Genomic DNA, 15,043 nt, shown 5'->3' on the forward strand with positions numbered 1-15,043 from the left:
CAAAAAAAAAAAAAAAAAAAAAAAAGCACAGGTATTTAAAACCTGTGAGAAAAGAGAAGTTAATACAAGTCAGCAATCAAATCAGGAGTCAACAATAAAAGAACATTAAAAAAAATTGTCTCACTATAGTTTATGGTCTTGCTATGGTTCCAGGCTGGGTTTGAATTTGTGGTCCTCCTTCCTCACTCCCCAAGTTGCTGGGATTACAGGTGTGTGCCACAGGAAACTGCACTATGATGTCCCATTAATACTATCCTTTAATCTTTTGCATTATGAAAATGTTTGATTTTATTAAAACCTATCTAGCTCTCTCATATGCACATTTCCGCTCATATATGTATGCCTTGATAAATCTGAGTGATTTCATAGCATCAGCTACATGGTACAGAGCCCTACCAGTTAAGCAACACTGTATTATTAACTCTTTTTTTGGTATGGGGGATCAAACTCGGGACCCTGTGCTTGTGAGGCAGGCGGCAGAATCACTGAGGTAAATCCCCAGCCCCTACATTATTAAATGAAAAAAATTTATATTACACTTTTGAGAGCTCTCTATTTCACCTGTAAGGAGCCACATTAACAGGAATATATTACATATGGGAAATTCTACACTGTATATAAAACTTGCTTATTGTTTTAAAAGTGAAAATATCTATTTTGCTTATTTTTCACTAACTAGCTTTATTTTAGATTACTTAAAAATAATTAAATGTTGGGGCGATGTTCTTTTATTTTCACTAACATCTTTAACTGCTGATTTGGTTTTATCTCTAGCCTCTATTAGAACAAAATCACAAGTCTCTGATTCATTGTCTCAGTTACAACCAGCTAAACATGCTCTCAATGCCCTGAAAATCAACAATGCTGTTTCTTTTTTTATAGTTAATTTGTGCTCTAAAAAAGGATTTCTACCAGTACAACAAACTCCAAAAACCCTATCACAAATTAAAGTGTCAGTGTATGAAGAGTTAAAACGAATTCATAAAAAAAGTTTAAAACTATGCTTTAAAAAACCCTCAAAGTCTCAAATAATACACATTTTGAGTATTAGAAAATATAAATCCCCAGAATAGGGCTCTTTTAAGGCAGTAACTCTTAACTAGGCTTTTGTTATCACATGCTTTGCACAGTTTGTATGAACATACACTCATTATTTGATAGCTCTAATCCAACACCCTGCTTCTTTTAGAAGAGCCCTACATCAGTTTATCCCTTATCAGCAACCTAAGATTTCTTAAGAAAATCAAAGTTAGTATCCATCTAGAATTATGTTGTCTCAAACAGGAGTTACAGATGAGGTATTAGTTGAGACTTAGCTGAGCAGCTACTACTTGAGCAAGAAAGGCAAAAGTTAACTTCACCAAATGCAAGAATGACAGCTACTTTCTGCATCCTGCACTCATCCTATAAGGAATTTAACTTATTTCCTACTTTCATTAATGATATCTCTGGTCTCCTTGTTTCTGAAGTTTCAACAGTACTTATCATCACTTTTCCACCCTCCAGCAATCCCACACCAGAAAGAAAAGGTATACGCACCTTAAAATCTGTATTATTGATATATTCAAATACCAAAGCTGGTGTCTTTGACTGCAAGAGAGAATATCAATGCTTTTTTAGGTATTCAGATAGTAATAAATGTGATTTGCTTCTGCCACAATTGTGCATCCCCAAATCCTATAAGATGGAAGAGGAATTCAGAAGTATTTTCTGGAAATTTTATGACATTTGGAATTTGCTTCAAAACACTGAATAGTGGGAGGTGGGGGAAATTTGTAGGGACAGAGATGGAACATGACTGGCCATAATTGATTAATCACAAAAGTTGAGTGATATGTACAGGAAGTTCATTCATTATATTATTCACTTTACTTCTGTAAGTGGCTGAAATTTTTATCAACAAAAAGGTTTTTTCTGCTATTGTTTAAAAAGGAAGTATTCTTAGGCCAGGGATTTAGCTCAGTGGTTCCGGCACCTGCCTCACAAGCACAAGGGCCCGAGTTCAATCCCTGGCACCAAAAAAAAGAAAATATTCTCTAAAAAGCCTACCAAAGGCCTTGACCAAATGGTTAATGTTTACAGGAAGATTTATACTGTACAGTATTTCAGTATGCCAACTTCAAAAGGAGTGACATTTTCATCTAGGCTTAGCAGGCAAGATGCATCTGACAGAATTTTTATTAGTTTTGTGAACCTAATACAAGTCTTTCAGGGTGCAAAAGGAAAACATAATTATCTGTAAAATTATCAGTAGGCCACAAGGTAAAATTACTGCCTTGCTTAGAGAACATTAAAAAATACTTCACCTCACAAGGCAAACATATTCCTCCAAAATCATATGTAATAAATTTTAAAAAAATACTATGATCTTCAATGAATATAACACATTCACTACTTCTTCATGGACATCTAGATGTTTAAATGTCAGGTTTTCCTAAGTGAAATAAAATAATGCTAATTGGCAGTTATAAACTTTCAAAATCAGTAAAAAAATAGGATCTTAAAGCATTACAGACATTTAAAAAAACAATCATCTTGGAAATTTTTGTTGCTGGTAACTTTTGCCCAAGGACTAGGTCAAAGTTACCTAAGAAAGAGGCCACAGTACATACACAAAGAGCTTTGCCAGAATAACGCAGAATCCAAGCAAAAAATCCAGGTGCAGCCATGAACAAATGATTCTTCCCTGGCTCCAAACTGTAAAGGTTTCATCAGACTGGATATCTACAGACTCTTGAGTAAGCCTGACCTCTCAAACACAGAGAACAAGGATACCCTGTTGATTTTCCTCTACTTCAATTTACTTGTCTTACCTATCAGTAAAATATACATATATTTAACAAATTACAAAAATAGTAAGAGATCACTAAATTCTGTTAACTATATTGGCCCACACCTTAGAAATTCTTCCAAAATTAGTATTTTTATATATGGCAGTCTATTTTAAATGGACAAAACTCTTTTTTTTTTTGGTACCAGGGATCAAACTTGGGTCCTTGCACTTGCGAAGCAGGCCACCAAACCACTGAGCTAAATCCCTGGCCTGACAAAACTCATTTTAATGAGGCCAGTTTCAAACATCAGGCAGTCTGGAGTCTTTATTAAATCACCCTGAGCCAAATAGGATGTGATATATTTTTAATGATAACCAGATACAATCTGGCATACAACTATCCCTTCTCAGTCTTTTCAAGGTCCAAAAGAAAAACTTTCCTTACTTTTTGACAACACTGTATACTCTCAGGCAAATCACTTGACCTCTACAGAATTTAGTTTCCTCACTATACAATACGGACAAAGCTTCCCTAGACTGTTGTGAGGATTAAATGACATACAGCTCAACACTCAGAATAGTGTCTGATCTGTATTAAGTGCTGTGTACACTAGCTTCTATATCATGAGGGTATCTCTAACGAGAAAAGCAAAGAACTACTTCTGTAAAAAAAAAAAACCTATAACAGAGGAGAACAGGGAAATACCTGAAGTAGAGCCGGTGAACAGCAATGAGACAGGAAGTGGTACAAAATGGGGGTGGGTGGGTATAGTTTGCAACCTTCTTTAATCAAAAACACAGAACATTAAGTTTTTCCCAGGGAGAGAACAAAATTGAACAGCATATCTGAAAAGGCTAAAAATTAATCATTTTAACAAAAATATTTTGTGTAAAAAATATATTTTAGTTGTATTTATACACACAATATTAGCCCGTGTGGTGGATGGGGAATTAAAGACTAGTATGAGAAGCAGCAAGGCATCTTCCTCAGAGGGTCTGGTGGGCTGTGACCTGCTCAGCTCTCTATGCCAGATGTCTATCTGGAAACATTCAGTATTTCCTTGTATAAACCCAGACTTTCCACTGTCAGGCTTACATATGAGTAAGATAATGCAAATTGGTGGTAATAAGGTTTCAAAACTGAGACAAAAGTAGGGGCTTAAAGGAGCTACACACCAAACACTTGTGGATTAGAACTAATGAGATAACAAACCTGGGACAAGGTTTTTTTTTTCCTTTATGTATTTTTAGATTCCACAAAAGTGGTGGTGGCTCTCTTACCAATGGGCCATGATGATTTTTCTGTCTGGTTTTCAAAACTACTAGGCAGTAAATACAGATACCATCATTCCTACTTGACGATCCCTGTGTTAAACCCCCTCCCACTACCCACCAGTCCACTAGCATCCTCCCCATCAACCAGGCACCTACCACAGGGTCCTTTACAGTGTCAATCAGCTTAATGATATTTGTTCCACCACGAAGATTCTCCAGAATCTTAACCTCTCGTTTTATCTTCTTTTTCTTCACTGGCTTAAATACACAAGTGTAATCAAAAGTGAGACTCCTTTTAAAGCTAATATAATACATACAATTTTAAAACAATGTAAGCCAATTATATGGTTTGCATGCCATCTTGTATACTGTGTTGCATTAAAAGAGCATGCCTAATTAGAAAACAGATAAAAAAGGGCTTACCTATAACATTAAATTAAATAATTTACAGACTCACATAGCTTGTCAAGATCTTTAAGTAGTTATATCTAGGGCACTTTAAAAAATGTGAACACTCGTGTCATACTTTAAAAATAAAATGCTGGCTTACTAGTTAACTGTCAAATGGCAGTGTTATAGCTCTGAACAGCTGTATATCATGGACTCACAAATGGAAAAACTGAAAAAAAAATGGTGAGACACCTGCTCCTCCCAATGAGTTACATATAATTTTGTCTTCCAGAAGTGAAAACCAGTTCACCGACATCAAGTTACAAACTTGTTTCCCAGCTGCTGGTTCCCATTTCCTGTCGCCACTCCCATTTCCTTAATATCTAGAATCTGAAATCAGCACTGAGCCAGAATATTTCCCATTAGATCCCATTCCTAAAGAAAGAGATGTTGGATCAGCAAAAAGAAAAACTGATCAGATACAGAAGTACCAAACATCTCTATCTGCTAAGCTAGTGATCTGCTAAGCTAGTGATCTGCTAGATAGAAAAATTAAAGACTTTAATTAGAAATACTTGCATAACACAATTTCCCGTTTTAAACTGGCTAAAGGATTTGAATAAAGGTAGTTCTGAAAAAATAAATATATCACACTCAAATATGCTTCATAACACACTAAGAACAGTGACTGGCACATGGTGAGCACATGGCAATTGTTAGCTTTATTTTTGAATTTTTAGATAGTATTAAGTCATATAATCCTCACAAAATCTCTATGCATTAGTCAGCAGAGAGCTATTTGCCCAGGGTCACAGCTAACAGTAGAACGGGAGCAGGAATCAAATCTGGGCAGTCTGACTTTGCATGCCACATTCTTCATTACTGTGCTTTTGTTCCCAAGTGTGCTAAGGAGAGAAACATACTGTAACTAAGGAAAAGAAGAATTCTATTGCAGAGACACTGCTATAATAGCACAGGCAAAGAGGGGCCAATGTGCTTCTATGAAACAATTAAGCAAGATCTAAAGTCTGTTTGGTGGAGAGGAGAATATAAAGAACCATCTTTGGTTGGTCACTGAGATACAGCTCTGGACAACTACCCAAACAGAAAAGAAGAATAAAACGTAGCTCTTTTACCACCTATAATAGGGTGCCAGGATTTCCAGTAGAGTAAATCTGGCTGTTGTGTATCCTTAGTCTCTTTTTCCTAATCAGGGAGCTCAATATTATTGTAAAATGAAGCACTGTACAACCTGATCAAAATATAGCCATATATAGCGAAGGCCATATTACATAATAGCCTGTACATCTCAAAAATGTCAATGCCATGAGATAACTGAGCAACAGTTCCAGGTTTAAAAGATACGAGAATTGAATGTGACACACAATCTGAGATTCTCTTTTGCTACAAGGAACATTGTAAGAACGACTGGCAAATATGAGTGAAGTCTGGAGATTAGTGAATCAATGTTCATTTCTGATAGAGTGGATCCTTGACTTACGAACTCAATTCATTTGCAAAGGCTGGCTGTAACTAAGGTTGGTCAACTGAAGGCTCAGGCTCCTCTACACAGCCTTCAAAGTCTCTCTCCTGTGCACAGGCAGATCTCAGGGTCATCGGAGAGACACTGGCCAAGGATTTCTCAACCCCATGCCAGAAAGGATGTTGTAATGTTCCTTCCAGAGCTCTTTAAGGGTTAAATCTGTATCAGGAAGCACAAGTGGCTGGCATTTGGGTCGTAACTCAAAATTTTGTTAAGTTAAAACTAAAATTCTGGTTGTAACCCAAGTTGTTTGTATGGCAGGCTGGTCGTAACTGGAGGGTCCATTGTATTTTTAATATTCACTGTGGTGTTAAAAAACTGTCCTTGTTTTTGTTTTCTTGGTAGTGGGGATTGGACACAGGACCTTCACACTGAGCTACATCCCCAACCTTTAGGTTTCCCTAAGTGGCTAGGTTGCCCAGGGTGGGTGTCAACTTGCTTTCCTCCTGCCTCAGCCTTGTAGTACTGGGATTATTTGCCTATGCCCCACATCTGGCAGGAAGTGTCCTTGTTTTTAAGGAAAGACACACTAAAGTATTCAGGAATGATTGCAATTCACTCTCCAAGCATTTCAGAAAAAATATACATGTATACATTATATTTGGTAAATAGATAAAATGGGAGAGAAGAATATAGCAAATGTTAACATTTGAAGAATCTAATTGAAACATGTATGTGAATTCTTGCAACTTTTCTGGAAGTCTGAAATTTTAAGAAGTTAAAAGAAAAATAAAAGCTACCTATGCTGTTTGTATAAATTCGACCAATGCTAACAGTCCATTTAGTCTAACAGCCAACACTAACAGTCCATTTAGTGCCTTTTCATGCAAGAAAATTCTAGAGTTGTCATCCACTACTGGAAGGGAGTAACAGATCCTTTGGTAGTAGCAATAGGAGGAAAAAGCCCAGACAGAAGCATATTTACATCAAGAAACCTCCTGTGCTTCTAACTCTTTACAGGGGCAATCCATTAAGTAAACTGCTTTTAAGACACTGTCCCAAATAAAGCTTCTGCTGCTCTCCTGTTATTCAGCAACAGGTCAGATGGTACACAATTCCTAGAAAACCCAGTAAAGTAAAACTATCCGTCAATACATCTATAAGACAGCATGTGAAGCATACTTTGTTGATCAAGTATCACTTGTCCAACAACTACCCAGACTGGAGACTGGGAACACCAAGTCACTTCTGTAGCGGTGGAATTGAGTCTCATAATATCTAGTATCCTCACATGCTGACTAAAGATCAAGAAGCAATAGAAAAAGGAAAACTACAGCCTAAGACATTTCCATCTGAATATAAAGAACCAGGCTGTAGGCAGCTCCCTTTAACCTCAGATTACTCCTCTGAACCTGGGAGAGATTCCAGAAGCTAAGCCACCAAAGAGTATGAGAGTAAAGGTGACTGTTTTATTTCCAGAATTAGACCCAAAGAGAAAAGTTATTAGGAGGGACTGTTGACATCCCAATCAACCAACCAACCAACCAACCAGTTTTATAAAGATGCTTTGACTCTCCTGTCCAGTTTGCATCTACTCAGCATCAGTTACACATAATGCAGAAAAGAAATAATTTCCATGACGACTTTACCTTGTATGCTAGAAAAAGTCTCTCAAGGGTCCATTTCTCTCTCTCCTTTTTTTGACAAAGGGCCTTTCTTGGTATATAGTCCAGGCCAGCTCTGAACTTGCAATGTAGCCCAATTTGGCCTTAACCCTGAGATCTTCCTGCATCAGCCTCCTGAGTGCTGAGACTGCAGGTCTCCATCGGCACACATAGCTCTATTTCAGTTCAGAAAATATCTGTTCAAAAGATGTTCCCAGCACTCTAAGAGGCTGAGGCAGCAGGAGCTCAATTTCAACTTAGCAAGACAGTCTTAAAAAATATTTTAAAGGGATGGGGATATAGATCAGTGTGTCTTGAGTTCAATTCAAGTACCGGAGAGGGAGAAGGGGGATTCAAACTCAACTGGTTTAGCTATTTTCCAAACCAAAACATTTTTCATTTTTACTTAAAATCAAGTGGCAAAAAGTTAAAAAAGAAAAATTAAAATATTGAAAGGGAAAAAAAATTTCAACTTTTATGTGCATGAACTTTGAAAATGGAAAAGAAAAAAAAATCTTTTCAGACAGTTTCTATCTGTATGACAAACCAGTTCCAACTACTGGACAGAAGCTTGTCCTAAGGAACTCAAGAGTAAAGTACTTGTCCCTCTTCTTTAACTAACATCTAAAATGTTTAATATATAAATTTAGTGACAGGCTACTCATAAAGACAGAAGTTGACAAGATCACTAATATGTATTTACCAGAAGTTTTTTTTCTAATCCAGATTTGAGGATTTCAATTACCAGCATTTAATTGAGACTTGACTTACAAACTTATGTCTATCAAAGTTATAAAATTATGACTGCAATAAATTCCAGGAAATATTAACAGGCAAAGTCCCATCTAAATTGCTCTTCAAGCACAAATAGATTGATAAATTCAAGAAGTCACAAGATATCTACAGTTCCAAATTTGGGGTTATTTCTATTCCACTAACAAACCAATGGCTACCCCACTACGATATTAATTCCATCACAGCAATTAACGAGTACAATCAATAATGGTTGCCAGGAATGGAGAGGGATGGGGTAAGGAAGAACTTCAGCCTAGATGATGGTGTTTTTTTTGTGTGTGTTTTTCATTCAGTACCAGGGATTGAACTTGGGTCCTTGCACTTGCAAGGCAGGTGGTGGAACCACTAAGCTAAATCCCCAGCCGGATGGTTTTTTTTTCACCTTGGTAGCATCTTTGAAATCCAGTGCACTTGACCTAAATATAATCTGAAGTTGGATGTGGTGGTGCACCCCCATAATCTCCAACCACTAAGAAAGCTGAGACAGGATTCTGAGTTCTAGGATAGCCTGGGAAACTTAGCAAAACATTGCCTCAAAACAAACAAAAAAATATTAGCTGAGCAATTTATGCATAGCAACTTTTCTTCTAATCTTTTAAATCTCATCATTCCAATTACATTACCAGTTCCTTGAGGGTAATTGTTTATTCTCAAGATTAACTTTTTTAATTTAGAAAGGCAAAGTATAAATCAAAATAAAATTAGGTACCACCTCATACTCACTAGAATGGGTACTACCAAAAAGTCCCCCAAAACTAACAAAAACAAAACAAAAACCCCAAGTGTTGGTGAGGATGTGGAGAAACAGGAACATTTGTATACTGCTGCTGGGAATATAAAATGGTATGGCAACTGGGGAAAGTTCCTCAAAAAATTAAAAAGAGAATTACCTTACGATCTAGCAATTCCTCTTCCGAGTATACAACCAAAAGAAGTGAAGCAGTCTCAAGGAGGAATTTATACAACTATGTGAAAAGCAGCATTATGTATAACCACTAAAATGTATAAGAAAACCAAGTGTCCACTGTTGGATGAATGAATAAACAAAATGTGGCATGTACAAACAATGGAGTATTATTTAGATGTAAGGAGATTCTGACATATGATACAACTTGGATGAACCTGTGGACATCATAAGTGAAATCTGACAGCCACAAAAAAGACAGCTTTCTAATCTTATCAAGTAAATGTTTCAATCCTTCTAGTATTAGTTCTGCCTCAAAATTCATTCACCTGGGCTGAGGATTTAGTTCAGTGGTGCCACCACCTGCCTTGCAAGTGCAAGGGCCTGAGTTCGATCCCAGATACAAAAAACAAAACAAAACAAAACAAAACAAAAAACCTTTCACCTGCTCTACCTTTAATACTGTTATTGTAATTATATTGTACTGTTCTCTCAGTGCCAGGCACTGCTCATATTTTAAGAGTAACACGTACTCTGTATCAAGATATTCTTTTCACACATGGTTCGCTCTCAAATAAGCTTTAATATATCAAGGGATAAAACTATAAACCCCCAAATCCGACAAATGACCAGGATGAGGCTTGAAGAACAACTTAAGGAATAAAACACTGCTCACTGAGGCTTTACAGCACTGAACATGTTGCTGTGGATATTAATCTCAGAGAACCCCTACCTAAAACACTCTGGGTGAGCATCTATTCCATACTTCAACTAACAATCCATCAAAGTCAAATACTTCCTTTCAGAAAAGTAACTCCAAAATTCATTCAAAATAAATTAATTTCATTTGACTTCTAGTGAATTTTCAGTCTTCCCAGCACAGTTCAGGACATCAAGATGTCAAATGTCCAGTGTCTCTCACACCTACGCTGACTACATGACACATACAGATACAGTTATACCTAGTACTCACTACATGACCCTGAACAAATCACATCCTTTTTCTGGGTCTTGTTTTTTTTTTTTGAGAAAGGGTCTTGCTTTGTAGTTTAGGCTGGCCCTGAACTTATGCAGCCCAGGCTGGACTTGAACTTGTGGCAATCCTCCTGCCTCAGCCTCCCAAGTGCTGGGATTATAGGCATATGCCACCACAACCAGCTTGGGTTTTGGTTTATCTGTAAAGAGACTTGGGATCTAATGGTTTCTAAACTCCTACATTCTGCGATTGTTTGACAAAAGTTAAAGCTCCATCTTTGATCACACAACATCAATATTAGAAACGGCAGTTACGCAATTTTTAACATTCATGTTACAATTCTAACATGTTCCCGTCAGCTTGAACCACCAGTGGTACATGTATGACTGTCCCATCCGGTAGCTTGTACCACTAATCTAATTTAAGCACTTTTATTGGTCTTTTTACTAATAAAATTAATAAATAGCTGCCTAACAAAGTACAGTACTGTTTTAATTATTTTTATACTACCAGGCATTTGCGAAAACTGGAATTAAAAAAAAAATAGCAACCATTAATGCTTCGCTTCAGAAAGACAATACACAAGTGAAGGGTAAAAAAGCTACCATCAGAGAAAGTAGACATTAAAGAGAAAGCAACTACCAGCATGGAGAAAACATTACTGATATAACATAAAGACCAGCAGCTTACTATCAAGGTACGAACATGATTTATAATCAATACTAATCCTCCTTTAACGCTATCTCCTAAGAATGTAACATTTAAAAAAAAAATCTACACATATGCTAACCATTCTTTAAGTTCAAGAATTAATTTCTGGGGAGGCAAATGGGTAGCCAAGATGTTTATTACTCAATACTATTAATAGGAAACCTTATAAGGAATTTCCAATTCACTGCAGCTCTGGTTCAAAATGTTGTACATGATTTTAAGTAACAGCATTGCTTTTGAATTCTCAGGAAATAGCAGTTTAATCTGAAAGATCTCTAGGACCCCATGAAGTGCTGAAATCCATCCATATAGGCAGTGCTCACAAAATGCTAAAAGTTGCCCAAAATGGACAAATGCTTTTATTTCTGTGTACACCTTTCTAGAGGTGCTACAAAGGAACTTGAGGAACTGATTTTTCAGAATCAAAAGATGAAACTTTTGACACTAAATAGGTTTCTGCCCTGCAATATAAACCCTTACCATTTCCTCTTCTTTTTTTCTTTTCTCTTCAAAACAATTTCTGTCAAAAACGAACCTATTGATTGGGAAAGTTTCTTTTGAGATTTTAACCTCAGAATGTCACTTGAGGACAGGCAACAAAATTTTCTTCATAAGTTTATAATTCATAAAACCTTTTAATAGCCCCAATATACTTTGATCAATAAAGTACTCAGAAATCGTTGATGTAAATTAAATGAAATAAACTTTCCATGGCCATTCAGCAATCAATCATTCCCATAAACTGGAAAAGGCTCACATAAAAAGTTACTGATTGAAAAGAGAGGAGTCCCCATCCACAAGGAATGTACCTTCTTTCTTGGTCACTATGAGCACATTAATACAGAAAGTTTCAGTTGAAATACAGTAGGCTTAACATGAAAATGAAGTCTTTTCTAAATGCCTCTAAATTGGACAGCTGGTATTCTGTTAAAGACTTCATTTCTTATGACCAAGAACTAGAAAAGCAGATGATAGTCACAACTTCAACTTATGTGACTACAACAGAGTAATTTTTTTTTTTAGACAGGATTTCCCTATGCAGTTCAGGCTGGCCTGAAACTCACTGTGATCCTCCTGTTTCAGCCTCCCAAGTGCTGGGATTGCAGGTGTGTGCCACCATCAGTCCAACAAGAGAAAAACTCTGGATAAAGACTTCTTTCTCAAAAAGAAATTAGTTTTTGCTACAAAATCACAATACCATTAGTGAATTCTTATTCAGTCTTTTAAACAGGAATAAAACCTGTACAGAAATGTCACAAGAATTTGAAAAAACATAAAGGAGCATGGTGGTTCAGGCTGCACTGTGACTAGAAACCATGTCAAAAAGAAACAAGGAACACTTCATTATCTAGAGCGTTAAAGAGGCTTCCCCAAGTCTCATTCCAGAACACTGGAACTTATTCTATGCTCAACATTGAGATCCTATAATCCAAAGCTAAATAAGCAGGAAGACACTTGAAGAAATAAAGAAGAGTTCTGGCTAAGGGATGCTTCAATGTAATAATGTACATTTCATTGTGCTAAGGTCTCCCACTTGTAAAAATAAACCATCGCAGCTTCCATTCCAGGCTCCCCAACCATTGAGAACCTTTAGTGGAAGGAAAAAGTGTCCAGCTACTGACCCTATGAAATTCTTTACAAGGATGACTACAAAGCAATGTCATGCTTTCCTAAATGAGTACATGGGTACTTACACATATACCTGGATGCTGTTCCTTTTAAAAAAGACTCCACAGGAAATTACACATTTGTTCTAAAAATGCTGCCGCTGTACAAAAGTTTAGATATTTTTCTGGAATTGCTTTAGTCAGCAATTCATTTTTCTGAATGTACACCATTAGAATGTGGATATTCCTAACTTCAATTTGTTTTGCACTTAGATTTGAAGCAGCTTATACTAAGAACATTTATACTTGGTGCATAAAGGGACTGTATGGCTTCCTCAGTTCTTTAAATATTTTTGCTTAAAAAAAAAACAAAAAAACGAATAGCCTGGTATCTTGTACTTCATGTTTAGGGAAGAGAGGAGTCAAACCTGGGTATCTTCAACATCAATTCCTTGGTTCTCCATCCGCAGTGTTTCTGACACAGATAATCTTGTGTACCTCTCTCTACTCCGATTCTGCTCCTTCAACACTAGGCTAGGATGGTGCTGAGTTATGGGACTGGTCATTTTTTCAGAAAGGTGGTTAATAGAATGCATTTTAAACAGGGACTACTTACACAGCAACCCTGACACACAAGAACAGCTTTTCAATCTAGCACTCTTATTCATAGCATCTCTGCCACAGCAGAAATAATATACATATAAAACTACTTATCTATCACTCCCAATAGTCTCAATCTTTCACTAAATGACATGTTCACACATTAAATGTGGTAATAATGGAAACCCCTCATAAGATTTTAAGGATTACTTTTTAGTATGCCCTATAAACAATTATTAAACTTGCACACTCAATTACTTGAAGGAAAATTTACCCAGCTCTTCACGCTCATTAAGATCATGTCTTCATCAGCGAGCTAACAAAAAGCATGTCATTATCAAACTGAGACTGCTAAGCCAGATATTAAAACAGTTTTGTTCCAATTATTATAGTGATTAGAAATATTCCCTTCTATTGCTCCAAATTTCACTGTTACTAGCGGGGAAGAAACAACAGCCTGCTGACTTTCCAAGAAGACTTCCTGGCACTAATGGCTCACTGCATCCATCCAACCTGAAACCTTACTGCTAAAGAAGAAATATGGGATTATCCAGAGGGAGTTTCCTCCAAAGGATTTAAACTTATTTTTAAAGCTACATCAAAGCCTTACAATGTTCTTCCTGGAATAACTCAGAGCATCTTGAGTAAAAATGCTCAAGGAACCCCTGGACTGAGAGAATCTCCATTAAAAGGCTTTTATTCCTTCTGAACACCTACTTATTCTGTAACAAATGAAGCCCTTTTAAAATTTTTGTTTTGATAGCCCATAATTTATACACGTTTCTGAATTGTAATAGTCAAACTTGAGACTGGTCTTCCTATTTCTTCAAAAGTTTATAGGAAAATGAGGTGGAAGGAGTGGAGACATAGGACAGAAGAAACATAAAATGAAAGTTTACAGTTTCACATTCTATAACACAACTGGGTAGCTGATGTCCTTTTGACCTGTGGATAAAAATGTTACATGGCACTCATAGGACACTCACCTTGAGAATTTTTACAACCACTCTCTCGTTGTTAGTGATGTTAATGGCCTCAAATACTTCACTATACTTTCCCCGACCAAGTTTTCGAACCAGTTGGTAATCATCTTGATTACTGTCAAAGGAAAAAGATACACATAAATGCCAGGATTTGGGATTAAGCCTAAGCCCACTACACAACTCGTCCAACCATCTCCCTTAATCAACATTTGGAAGTGCCTACATACATCATGTCACAACTCATTCCCTAAATGAAAGCCGTAACACAAACTTGGCTCCGTTCACTCTGCAGAGCTCCTCAACTAATTGATCCCTCCAAATCCGTGGAGATGGGGCAGCAAGCAGCTCGCGGAGCCAATCTAGAGAAGACACACAGCACCTGTCTCACATCCTGAAGGGAAGCAGTGCATGCTTCGAGAATCTGGACGTCTTTTAAAAATTTCTTCCCACCCAGCCTTTTCTCAGAAAACTAAAAAGGCAGAGAATTTTAATAGCTCGAGAGGTCAGCTATTGACTTCCCACCCCAAGAGAAACCAGAGTGTGAGGAAGGGCTGCTCCCTCACTTGTCCCAGGCTCTGGCCCCTACATTTCTGTCCCCCGTATTAGTAAAAAAAAAAAAGAAAAAGAAAAAAAAGCGTTCCTTGGGGAAGAGAAGGGTGCAGAGCAGGTTCAGGGAGGAGCGGGGTAGTGTGGAAGAGGAGGACGTGTGCGAGAAGGGCCTCAGCCTCCCACCACAAAGCAGAGGAGGCGCCGGTCTTTATATATTCTAGATGTTAGTCCTCTGTCTGAGGAATAGCTGGCAAAATTTTTCTGTTATATAGATTGCCTCTTCACTCTGTTGGTTTTTTCCTCTGCTGTGCAGAATCCTTTAAATTTCATTTA

General features: G+C 37.1%; 1 protein-coding gene across 2 annotated transcripts in view; it reads right to left on the bottom strand.

The window, feature by feature from the left end:
• The window catches only part of Csnk2a2 (casein kinase 2 alpha 2), a 40,928-nt gene extending 26,520 nt beyond the window's left edge, over window positions 1-14,408 (bottom strand). For both annotated transcript variants that reach the window (XM_033757965.1, XM_010617192.1), the window contains exons 1-4: window positions 14,389-14,408; window positions 14,165-14,276; window positions 4,205-4,306; window positions 1,540-1,590 (exon numbers count right to left, since the gene is read on the bottom strand). In XM_033757965.1, coding sequence (XP_033613856.1) covers window positions 1,540-1,590; window positions 4,205-4,306; window positions 14,165-14,276; window positions 14,389-14,405 — 282 coding nt within the window. In that variant the 5' untranslated portion in view covers window positions 14,406-14,408. The remainder of the gene's footprint in view (window positions 1-1,539; window positions 1,591-4,204; window positions 4,307-14,164; window positions 14,277-14,388) is intronic.
• Between the last annotated feature and the right edge of the window lie 635 nt (window positions 14,409-15,043).

This window comes from Fukomys damarensis, unplaced genomic scaffold, assembly GCF_012274545.1.
Source record: "Fukomys damarensis isolate Sample0158 unplaced genomic scaffold, DMR_v1.0_HiC HiC_scaffold_32, whole genome shotgun sequence".
Classification (NCBI taxonomy): Eukaryota; Metazoa; Chordata; class Mammalia; order Rodentia; family Bathyergidae; genus Fukomys; species Fukomys damarensis.